General features: G+C 47.0%; 2 protein-coding genes across 3 annotated transcripts in view; one reads left to right on the forward strand and one right to left on the reverse strand.

Moving 5' to 3' along the window:
* The window catches only part of si:dkey-166k12.1 (solute carrier family 22 member 13), a 9346-nt gene extending 4972 nt beyond the window's left edge, over positions 1-4374 (reverse strand). The window contains exons 1-5 of the mRNA XM_030347255.1: positions 3587-4374; positions 3153-3256; positions 2672-2826; positions 1039-1207; positions 800-914 (exon numbers count right to left, since the gene is read on the reverse strand). Of these exons, the coding sequence (XP_030203115.1) occupies positions 800-914; positions 1039-1207; positions 2672-2826; positions 3153-3256; positions 3587-3955 (912 nt within the window). The 5' untranslated portion in view covers positions 3956-4374. The remainder of the gene's footprint in view (positions 1-799; positions 915-1038; positions 1208-2671; positions 2827-3152; positions 3257-3586) is intronic.
* Positions 4375-8394: 4020 nt separating this feature from the next.
* The window catches only part of trak1b (trafficking protein, kinesin binding 1b), a 13692-nt gene continuing 9586 nt past the window's right edge, over positions 8395-12500 (forward strand). The window contains exons 1-3 of one of the 2 annotated variants that reach the window (XM_030347946.1): positions 8395-8602; positions 9843-10037; positions 12338-12414. In XM_030347946.1, the coding sequence (XP_030203806.1) occupies positions 12364-12414 (51 nt within the window). In that variant the 5' untranslated portion in view covers positions 8395-8602; positions 9843-10037; positions 12338-12363. Of the gene's footprint in view, positions 8603-9842; positions 10038-10944; positions 12247-12337; positions 12415-12500 lie in introns of those variants that run through there. The other variant, XM_030347945.1, reaches the window with a different exon arrangement.

A 12500-nucleotide genomic window follows, 5' to 3' on the forward strand; every position in this document is an offset into this window, starting at 1 on the left:
CCATTAGGCATACCAGGCAACTGCCTGGGGCCCCGCAATTGTTTGGGGGCCCCGGCCCCCCCCGAATGAAAACTCTGATAACTCTGACTGTTTTGATGGAGAATAAGCATTACATGTTTGGTTGGTAATATTGCCGTTCATCATCAGGCCTATTCCTGCAGCAGATGCGTTGCATTCTAAAAAAATAGATTTGATTTAACGAGTACTCGATTGATCCTCGAGGAATTCCTTCGATCACTCGAGTTTGGAATTTACTACTCGTGCCCATCCCTAATATATTGTATTATATTTGACTGCTTTACTGGCACAGAGCCATCAGATAACATCTTGCTTGGGCTGAAGGACAGCTCTAGACTTAAATGAGTGGTCACTTACCACCACTCTCCAATGTACATTAACTTTCCTTACCTCTGCATTTAACACAGCATCTTCGTCTGTTCAGTTAGCTAACCCCTCTTACATATTATCCGCCTATTAACATAATTGACCTGTTATGTGATTTTGTTCACACCGTAACTTAATAGGTGTTCACACCTTCGCAGTAGGCAGGTCTATACATGTAGCGGAATGGAGACACAATTTAGCTTGTCTAATCTTCCCTTCTCACCTTGCACAGGAGGCATACAGTAGAGAAGTTAAGCTACCATTTAGATAATCTTCTCTGCCCTTTTTATACCTGTACACGGAAACATAGAGCAGAGAAATGCAGCTACCATTTAGCTCATCTTATCTGTCCTCTATACCTGTACAGGAGACATCCCGGAGAGAAGTGTAGCCCCAATGTAGCTGATGTAGCTACCTGTATACTTGGTGGTAATTGGCGGCCATTGGTCAGGGCGGCCTTGCGCAGAAGAACCATGGCGTCGTCGGTGCGACCCTTGGTCAGCAACCAGCGGGCAGACTCAGGAATCACCCTGAGGACCAGACAGGCAGGGAGAAAGACAGATAAAGTTGTGGACTGGAGGCAGGTTTTATTTTTAAAGGTGGTGATTTAAGTTCTGAAGTGATTATTTTGTGACGGTTTCAATTGTGTCTCACCATATGTACCAGATGAGGAGGTAACCGGGTACAGATATAGCCAGCTGTAAATGTCTCCAGTCTCGCATCAGGTAGGCTAGACCTGCTAGTGACATGACGCCAAAGCTAAAGGCAAAGTCAGTGGCTATGGGGGCAAGCACGCGGCGCTCGGTACAAGTCCACTCAGTACCTTTGGGGAGCAAAGGACAGATAAGAATATATTATTATTTTGCCTGGGAAGCCCCTTGACTGTCAGTCTGATGAAGGGCTATACAAATGCAAAGTGAACTGAATGGATTAAAGAGAGCAGGATCAAGCAGGGGAGAGTAGAGGAGAGGTGAGGGAGAGGTGAGGGAGAGGGGAGGGAGAGGGGAGGGAGAGGGGAGGGAGAGGGGAGAGAGGGGAGAGGAGAGAGGAGAGAGCAGAGGAGAGGGGAGAGGGGAGAGGAGAGAGGAGAGGAGAGGGGAGAGGGGAGGGAGAGGGGAGGGAGAGGAGAGGGAGAGGAGAGGGAGAGGGGAGGGAGAGGGGAGGGAGAGGAGAGGAGAGGAGAAAAGAGGAGAGGGGAGAGGGGAGGGAGAGGGGAGGGAGAGGAGAGGGGAGAGGAGAAAAGAGGAGAGGGGAGAGGAGAGAGGAGAGAGCAGAGGAGAGGGGAGAGGAGAGGAGAGGAGAGGAGAGGAGAGGAGAGGAGAGGAGAGGAGAGGAGAGGAGAGGAGAGGAGAGGGGAAGGGAGAGGAGAGGAGAGGAGAAAAGAGGAGAGGGGAGAGGAGAGAGGAGAGAGCAGAGGAGAGGGGAGAGGAGAGGAGAGGAGAGGAGAGGAGAGGAGAGGAGAGGAGAGGAGAGGAGAGGAGAGGAGAGGAGAGGGGAAGGGAGGGGAGAGGAGAGGAGAGGGGAAGGAAGGGAGAGGAGAGGAGAAAGGAGAGGAGGAGGGGGAGAGAGGAGAGGGGAGGGAGAAGAGAGGGGAGAGGAGAGGAGAGGAGGAGAGGGGGGGAGGGAAGATGGGAGAGGAGAGGGGATGGGAGGGTTAAGAGGAGAGAGGAGTAAGTTTGGAGTAAATGAACCAGGTAGGAACAGCGTGAGAAGGCAACAGCACAAGGACTAAAGACCGTGGTGGTGGTTTTAAGGATGATTATACAACAGTTAGTTACTTCACACCAAGTTATTTGATTGGAAAAGAGGCATTCCATGCTGATATTGAGTATAACAGCACTGGGACTTTTAACTATACATGTATGACTTTGCCTTACAGGTGTTCTATAACCATAAATGTTATAAAAGTCATAAACACTATAAAAGTGTTTATGTGTTGCGCTTGGCAACAGTTCAGTTCTAGTCCAGTTGAGGATCTATTTATGTTGTTTGCGGAGCCCAATAAATCATTAAATAAACAAACAAATCATAATCTGTGGTTGCTTATTACTGTTGCTTATCACGGCTGTGATTATCTTCGGCACTCGGCCTACAGCCTCGTACCTACGACCGAATATCAGCCGTGCTGATATTCAGTACAACAGCACGACCTCGAGGGTGATATTGCTTAATTAGCAGCAAGGCATAAGGCATGGAATTAATTTGTGCTGTGGACCCGTCAGCCAATGGGAATGTGTCTACATCCTAATTTTGCCTGTGACTGTGCATGGGTTCTATATTAAAATACCTATCACAAAGGCATTGATGATGACTCCGGAGATGGTGCTGCCCACTACAAAGCGTAGACACACGTAGATTGGGAAGTTTGGTGCAAAGGCAGCCAACGAACCAAACACTGTCTGGAGAGCCAGTGCCAAGAGCAGGACGAAACGACGGCCATACCTGTGAGAGAGAGAGAGAGAGAGAGAGAGAGAGAGAGAGAGAGAGAGAGAGAGAGAGAGAGAGAGAGAGAGAGAGAGAGAGAGAGAGAGAGAGAGAGAGAGAGAGAGAGAGAGAGAGAGAGAGAGAGAGAGGGGGGGGGGGGGGGGGGGGGGGGGGCGGGGGGGAGGATTTGACAGGTACATTTTAGTTGAAGGTGAGCTGCATTGTTGCACCAATATGCTCTTTATTGCAATAAATGAACAAACAATACTGTTTTGATAGGGTTGATGTCTACCGAGGGAGTTGTTAAGGGCTGTCATGTAACCACATCACGTGGCCCCCCATACCTGTCTGCCATGAACCCGAACACAACAGATCCCACCAACAGCCCGAACATGTAGATGGCGGATGCCAGGCTGTTTAGCCATCCTCTGTCACACACCAGGTCCCACTGGGGGAGAAGGGTTGGTGGGGTGGGGGTGAGAGACAGACAGAGGAGGGGGGCGGTTCAGGGGGAGGTACTACAACAACCACAACAACAACAACAGCAACAGAGGGTGAGATATGTGGGAGATAAAATGGACACACATTCTCCCACAAAACTCAAAGAATTTGGGTTGAATCGTGTCTTATGAGCACACTCTGCGATGCAATGCAATCAACCTTTGATAGACAAATAAATGTATTTATTCTGCACTTACATTGTCCTTATTTTCTCTTTTTTTTTTTTATAATTTTACTTTATTTCATTTTCTTTATTGTAGTCAGGGTGGGTCCTTACCTCGGTGACCACGGTGCTCAGGAAAGTTTCATTGCTGTAGACCCATCCTTGTTCACACGACTGGACACGCACACTCCGGTTGTCCCGAATTATAACAGAGTAACAGGAAGAGTGGTTTGGTCCTGGTCCGTCGGCCGGGACCGAAGTGCTTAGGTTCTGGTGGAAGACAAAGGAGGCGGACGCCACTGAAGCGGTGTCGAGCAGCGAGTTCCCGTGTTGGGGACAGTGGTGGGGCGGCTGTGCTCCGGTGAACACCGTCACCATCATGTGCCAGGCGAGGATCAGCTGCGGGAAACTGACCCACAAGTACAGGACCTTCTGGTACTTCCCAAATCCCCCGACCAGAGACAAGATCTGGTCGAAATTCATTTTCACAAATTAATTAAATAATCAATTAATAAATGCTGATGCTTCCAGACTGCTCCTACACGCGTAATTGGAATGACCCGTTTTGGCGTATAAAAAATCGATAAGGCGCTGCTGAGTTAGGATTCAGCACATGGAAACTAAACCAAATCTCAAGCCTGCTGGTTCAGAACAAAGGTGAACCAGCATATCAGTCATCAATAGGTGCGTTGAACGGGTCCGAAAGCTTTTGCGGTGGAGGACCCTTTAGCCCTGCAACGAGCCCCGTGCGTCTTAAGGTCTCCTCGAAAGTGCACTAAGACAAGTGCAACAGCGCACTAGTTCCTTTTTATCTTCCATGAGACCAGCATTGACGCTAAACCAACCTATCATCGGCTGCGCGCTGCGCCCTGCACGCTGCGCCCTGCCTGCTGCGCCCCTGCGCTCTGTGTTGACAGTGTGATATACAAGCTTTTTTGACCGCTGCTGAGCTTTAGCTCTCATGTGAAACATCAATGCACCACGCAACTACCATGCAGGGGAACAACTTGATATTGCATATGTTTTTAGTATTTTAACTTGACAGTGTGTAGTACGATGGCTCATTGCATTCACTCAATAATAAAAATTTCACCAGGTTATCTCATAATTATGAGATAACCTGGTGAAATTTTTATTATTGAGTGAATGCAATGAGCCATCGTAGTGTAGGCCTATATATGGTCTCTTTCCAGCATCCCGAAGCATTGGCTATAAATATAACATATCAAGTGAACGAAATGTAATGGCATTTGCCTGAAGAAGACCCAACAGGGTCGAAACGTTGCTGCTACCCTTTTAATTAATTAATAATATGGGAGCAAAAGCAGTGCTGCGGACATTACATTTCTTTCATTTGATATACGGCCTACTTCATTTGTCCTGCACCTGGCCAGAAGGTGCTCCTTTGAACACTGTAAATCAGGGGTCTCAAACTCAATTTACCTGGGGGCCGCTGGAGGTAGAGTCTGGGTCAGGCTGGGCCACATCAAGTATTCCACAAAAAAAAGGAGCACAACTGACCCAATCTAAGTTAATGATCGGGCAATAATTAGATCACGTTGGCTATGTAATCGCTGACAACAGGGGACATTTCATAGTGGTTGGTGGAGAACCGGGACATTTTGGCGTCCTTTGGCTTTTGTCGGGACTCAGGACATGCAACTCAAAATTGGGACTGTCCCGGCAAAACCGGGACATCTGGTCACCCTATCACAAGTGATAAAAAGTGTGGCAAGCGACTCAGCAAATATGTGTGTTTGACAACAACGCGTGGGCCGCACTAACACTAAACTTTGATGTCAAGTAGGAGGCCACAAAATATCATCCCGCGGGCCTCAATTGGCCCCCGGGCCACGAGTTTGAGACCCCTGCTGTAAATAGTCCATAAACATAAAACAAATAAACGTTTGGAGTTATTTATCAGCACATGGATTTGACTACAACATAATGATGTATGTTGACAAAGCAAATATTAATTTGATATTTTTAAATACGTATTTTACTTTTTTGCCCACAAGGTTTTTCCCACAGAATGTCAACATTCATATCAGAAATCATTTTTGTTTATACTTCCACTTACTTTACACTAAATAACACTTGCAGAAAGTGATTGCCTGATTAAAATCGCAATAGGCCTATGACAGCCTGTTTACAATTCCCAAATCTGTGGCGCTACTTATTAGAATTTAAATACACTTGTAGTAACTGTTGGTTTACAATTATTAACTGCATGTTTATAATTCACAAATCTATGTGTTCCGTAAGTTTCATATTCAACCCACACTGAGTGAATCAATACAACACCCTCAAGAACACTTGGTCTAGTTTTTGCTTATTACGTAAGTACATTTGGTATTAATCATGTGTAATTCTATTTGATAATCTCATTTAACTTCAATTGGAGTGGAATTAAAATATAATTGCATAAGTGTTAACGAGTTGACTCACTCATACTATGCGATTAAATCTTATGAAACGTTTGCATGAAAAAAGGAAAACACAAGACGTGACTATATAAGCAGTAGGCTAATGGGTTTATTGTAATAACACAGCTCTCTCCTGCCCCCGTCTGGTGGTTGGGGCGCACAGATCTGGAGACAGTTTGCTAATTGATTATTATTTAATCATGGCACTGTGTTATGATAACATGTAGCCGTCGTTAACATGCAAAAGGTTAATATTTACTGATATGTAATGCATGATGCACTCACATAGTAGTTAATTACAGTTCATCCGTCCATCTTACAGTCAATACATTCGGTCGGATATTGCTTGATTTCAAATTGTTTAATAAGCTCTCTGGTTCACATTATGACTTGATGATGATGAATTTTCCGAGACCCTCATTGTGTTATTCAGTCGCCACCGCGCGCGTCTTTCGCGTTTCGATGGAGTCCGTGACGTCACACCCGCTTGGTCCAGTGCCTCTGCTCCGGCGCAGCGGCAGATAGGAAGAGGAGGGCAAGCGATGGCTGAGAGAAAGAGAGTGTCCTGGGTCAGGAGGGATTTCAAGAAATCCAAATGCGACCTTGAACCTATAAAACTGTCCTGGGTCTCCTGTTCAGGTTCCTTGTGAGACCGTATAGGGTGAAAGCGAGCATCCTTTTTTGGGGAGACAAAATAGACCTACTCTCAACGTTATTCACTGTCGGGGCGTCTGTTGTCGCTATCAGGTCGATTTCCTCGGTCTCCATACTGACACCGGACATCTGGATTCTGACAGTCTCCACCGGAACACGCTTCGGATCTGTCGCTATTGTGAGTGTGTAGCCTGGGCTATAGCGCATCACATTACATAGCGCACACAAAAACGAATGCTAAGTTGTTCATTCATGTATCCATGAGCCATGTGTGAGATCGAACGACATAGACACGAAGCCAAACTGTCATTATATTGCTATATATGTTCTTGGAAAGGCACGATTCAGGAAAAACCGATCCGCATCTCCGTGACGCTGCGTGGTGATGTAGAGAAGCCACGCCCCTAGCACCGGTCTGCTAGCCCCATAATAACCTGAACGGCGGAGCTTCTGTCTGTCTGCAGGAGGCCTGCTGATCATCAAAGAGATGATCAGCAGGTGCATAGATATTGCTTTGATCGGATATCGGATATCATGGCAAGGCCCGTAAGGCTATGTTTTAGTTAGCCTATCAACAATAGGGCTAGTTTAATAATCTGATAATGGCGTTGGAAGTGACAACGATATGCTATCATAGTCAATTTAAACTGCATGTACACAACGTGATTATTGTCTTACTATTTATAGAAGCATTAGTGCAGTAGATTGTCCCCGAAGCGAGCTACTGTAGTTGAGACAATGAAAGCCTTTGTCACAAAGTGTGGCTATCAACTAAGACGTATTATCTATTTTAAGTGTTTCTCGAGCAGAAATACTGTAACTCTAACTGCGAACATAGAGACATAGTCCTAATGATTTATATTCCTATTCTCAAAGTCATTCAGTAGACTGAACATATCTAAAACAAATGACAGTGTGATGGTTATAGTAACGCTAGGACCTAGCTTGAAGGCTTCCCAAGGTTGTACAGATGCTGCACACATGCGCAAGTCGTATACACGCCTGCGTGAACGTAAGCTCACAACGCTTTTACAAAAACTCACAATTTGATGCACATCCGACATATCATTTACCAGGTCAGTTGTCCCACTTCACACCTGGGCATGCCTGTCAGGCACAAGCACTTGCACACACACACACCAAAACACCCACACACCCGCAAAGACACACCTCTATGAATCTATTTATAGCACAGGCCTGTGGTCCTCATCTGTTAAATCTAAGCGTTTGACACAAGTGCTGTTTGCTGTATCCCATCTCTGCATCTGCAGCGAAACACACAACTCAGAGTACTGCAGTGTAGTACCGCTAGCTAGACAGCCACCATCCACGCCTTGACTACATAAAAGGTACCTCGTCACAAGAGCTGGTCTCTACTTGGCGACAGTAGATGCTATGTCATGTAAGTCACTGACTGACTGTCGCTCGGTGGCCAGTCATACTGGCTGAATGAGTGTTTGGTTCGCAGCCTGGTTGAATCTGGACTGCGGGCCAGTAGAAGTTTTGAGACGATTGACCGACACAATAACATAATTTATTTTCTTTGTTTTGTTTGTCTGTCTGTTCCATCCACTCATCCACACATCGATCCATCCATCCACTCATCCACATATCGATCCATCCATCCACTCATCCACCCATCCATTCATCCACTCATCCATCCACTCATCCATCCATCCATCCATCCATCCATCCGTCCTTCTATCCATCCATCTATTGGTGCATCTATCCCTCCATCCGTAGGTGGCTGGGACTCCGCTGACACCTCCTACGAGGTTGAGCTCAGGAGGCCCATGGCCGGCGTCTCTCTCCCCCAGTGAGAGGTGAGCCAAGCTGGCCGCCCCGGCCTTCACCCTGCTCCCGGCCCCCGACCCGCCGGACCCCTGCGGCCCCCCGCCTGGGGCCAGCCCCCTCCAGGAGGAGCAGTATGTGAGCGAGGGGGAGCAGTATGTGAGCGAGGGGGAGCAGTATGTGAGCCGGGGGGAGCCGCCGGCCACGGAGCCCCCCGACCTGGCCACGCCCGACTGCAGAGATGCAGAGACCATCACAGGTATGCTGCTATATGTGTGTGTGTGTGTGTGTGTGTGTGTGTGTGTGTGTGTGTGTGTGTGTGTGTGTGTGTGTGTGTGTGTGTGTGTGTGTGTGTGTGTGTGTGTGTGTGTGTGTGTGTGTGTGGTTGCTCTTGGGTGTGTGTGTTCTTTTCACTTATCATCGGCGGACTGAAATAGGAGAACACTATTCCTCAAGGCATTCATAACATAGAGCTGAACAAACATAGGCTGTTATGGTTTGATCGCTCAACTTGTGAGCGATCAAAATGCGTACTGATTTGTCCCCTGGAGAAATACATCTGGTACAAAAAGATGTCAGGTAGATTCAATTGATGAGTCCTTTCTAGTGTGTAAACATGTGTGTGTTACTGCAGCTGACTGTACAGAAAACAATGGGATCAATAAACATACCTTGCTAATGCAGCCTCCCAGTTGTGGTGCTCGCACTGATAGTACTCTTGCCCTGTTCTGCCACCTGCACCTATGACATTATGTTGGTGTACTTTATTGATTGATTCATTTTTGTGTTTGGGTGGATGTCTGGGGCAGCATCTGGCCAGCGTTTATTTTTTATGTCCATGTTCGAATTGGGTTTTTCTGACACTTCCAATTCCAAGAGTCCCAATTCAAGCCAAACAACCCACACTTTAATTGAAAGTTGATCAAATTAAAAACACATTCTCACTAGACCCGTTTGTCCATACTGGGCAACTGTAGAAACATGTCGATGGAACGTGGCTCCATGGAAGAAGACCGACTACCTATGTAGATATAAAGGGCTTATTCTTAGGTAACAAAAAATCAACAGTTTCATTTCATGCGATGAAGATGCACTAACTTATAAAAAGATAATTATGAACAACAATATACTTTTTGTCCCAAGTCCGTTCTGCTTTATGCCGCTCAATTCTAACCACTGCACCTTGAAGCACCAGCGCCATAATCACCTGCCACCATTTACAATTGCACATTAGGGGGCAGCACCCACATAACAAACCTCTATATGTCGTCCTGCAGATCCGTAGTGTAAACACACACTATCCCCACTAGAGGGCGTCATGCATTATCCTTGGCTGTACCGGACCAGTCCAACAGATCATCATCCCTCTCCCTCCCTGTCTCTGTGTATCTTCCTACCTGTGTGTGTGTGTGTGTGTGTGTGTGTGTGTGTGTGTGTGTGTGTGTGTGTGTGTGTGTGTGTGTGTGTGTGTGTGTGTGTGTGTGTGTGTGTGCGGTCAGATGTGTGTAACAGCACCGACCTGCCAGAGTTTGAGATCATCAGCCTGCTGGAGGAGCAGCTGCCCGTGTACCGGCTGCGAGCGGACACGGTGTACGGCTACGACAACGATGACTGGCTGCACACGCCGCTCATCGCACCCGACGCACGGCTGGACCTGACGGCCGAGCAGATCGAGGAGACCCTCAAATACTTCTGTGAGTGTGTGTGTGTTGTTTGTCTTAATGGGGGTCTTAGTGTGTGTATGGGTGTGTGTTTGTGTGTGTGTGGTTTGTCTTAATGGGGTCTTACTGTGTTTGTGTGTTGTTTGTCTTAATGGGTTCTTAGTGTGTGTGTGTGTTGTTTGTCTTAATGGGGTCTTAGTGTGTGTGTGTGTGTGTGTGTGTGTGTGTGTGTGTGTGTGTGTGTGTGTGTTTGTGTGTGTGTGTGTGTGTGTGTGTGTGTGTGTGTGTGTGTGTGTGTGTGTGTGTGTGTGTGTGTGTGTGTGTGTGTGTGTGTGTGTGTGCGCTTGTATATACATTTAGAGTTATTTTCTCACCACAATTTTCTAGGAGCGTTTTTCTGTACGTCTTCTATTTAGACTGTGTTATTTCAGACTTTATTTAATCTTTCTAAAGAAATCCCCATCTTACCAGAGGCAGAGTGAATGGCTCCTCGATCGGGAAGAGTTGACAGGAATTGTTCGGAGTAGTTTTGTTTGTGTGATGGAGATGACCGACAGTACACTGTAGAAGATAGTTCAGTAGGAGAGGCTGTGCGTCTGTTGAGGAGGGGGGAGAGGTGGGTAGTTGTGTAATAACACTGTGCAGGGGAATCACCTTGGTAACGGTTGCCACGGGCAGGTGCTCAGCTAGAGGAGACGATAACACAGGGCTTGGAAAACAGAGGCTGGTGGGAGGAAGCGGAGTTGTAGATGAGTTTGGTTTTGTCCGTCCTCTTTAAACAGACAAGAAGGTCTTTGATTGGTTTATTTACGCCACCATCCTTTTTGTCCAATCAGGAGGGGAGCTCAGCAAGCAATACCAAAACAAAGACTTCCATTCTATCTCTCTTTCTATCTCTTTCACTCTCTTTTCTTTCTCTCCTTCTCTCACTCTTTCTTCTTTGTCTCCTACCCTCCCCCTCCTCCTGTTTCTGTCCATGCTGTGTCATCCATGCAGACAGAATGGGGGGGTGACTATCTGGTGAATCACAAGGCTGCCAGTGATGGCGTACAGTAGTTATGTGTGGGAGTCCAGGGAGAAAACTAGATCGTTAGGCAGTGTGACAGGGCAGAGAGAGAGAGTCAGAGGCAGTGAGAGGAAGAGAGGTGAAGAGAGAGAGAGTCTTTTTCAATCCGTGCTGCAAGTGGATAGTCGCCGGTATTTTTTTCCCGGCTCCATGAGGGAAGTGTACTGTTGTAGTCCGAGCCTGAGGTGAGCTGGAGGAGGAGGGGCCAGGATGAAGAGAAGGGCAGGGGCTGAGTGGCGGCGGTGGATCAGGGATTGAGGACGTTGGTGATTGGTGAACTACCATGAAAGCAAGAGGGCGTGTTGTGTGTTTGTGATGGATATCCTGACAGTCGGGTCACCTGATGCAATATTGATGAGGACGACTGTGGTAACCTCCGACCGTAGGTAATGGGATCGTCAAAGATTGTGTCGCCAGAGTAGAAAGTATGACGACCTTGGATGATGCGATCCTATAGCAAATGTAACCTAGTTACCACCGTAGGTAATGTGTCCTAACTCCATAGATTACCACCGATGTATGAAGGCATTCACTGTGTATTGTTTGTGTGGATGGGTTGTTGCTTTAAACTGTCTTAGAGTTTGGCAGGTAATGCAGGGAGGAGTGTAAGTGTCCTATGAATGGGGTTTTAGCTGAGCTTCTGCCAGGCGGTATTCAGCTGCTTGTTGAGAGCATTTCATTGGATCTCTCTGAGGAGGAATCTAATCTGCCTTCCTGCTCATGAACTAACAGACACACAGACACACACTCAAAGTCAAAGTCAAACAGGGTTCATGGTGCGCTCACACATTATTGCTTTCCTTGTTTTGATTGTGTTTTGGAGCGATGGATGTCGACGGCAACGTGTCACTATGCTTGTGGATAGTGAGTCAACAGTATTGCAGTACTGCATCTTAGTCAATTGATACACCTGCTAATACACTGAACGTTGTATATATGTATGATCAGGGATGTATCCTGCTCTGGGGAACTTTTCCTACGATTAATTTTATGTTTTGTTCTACATTTCTATTATTGATCTGCTTATCTGTGATCGATATCGTTCCCTTTGCCCTGACGTAACCATTGTTCGACCTGTCGGCACGGACAGGGTGGGGCTCCATTTGCAGAAAGTGACAAGTCGATTTCTACTTCGTTCTTGGACCGAAATGTTGCTGCCAATATAGGTGGTGCAATGTAAGCCGCCGAGTGCTGAATGTTTTGGAGTGCGCCCGGTGAAGTGTGCCGCGGTGTGACTCACGTCTTGACTCTGGCGTCTGCTACACAGTGCTATGTGCCGACAGAGTGGGCCAGATGACCAAGACGTACAACGACATCGATGCCATCACACGTCTGCTGGAGGAGGTGAGGTTTGAAATGGTGTCTGCAGACACCGGTCTATGGCACCTGTTTGTTCAGCTTGTTGTGTATTGAAAGGGATTGTTTGTCAT

The sequence above is a fragment of the Gadus morhua genome, chromosome 22 (assembly GCF_902167405.1).
Source record: "Gadus morhua chromosome 22, gadMor3.0, whole genome shotgun sequence".
NCBI classification, from domain to species: Eukaryota; Metazoa; Chordata; class Actinopteri; order Gadiformes; family Gadidae; genus Gadus; species Gadus morhua.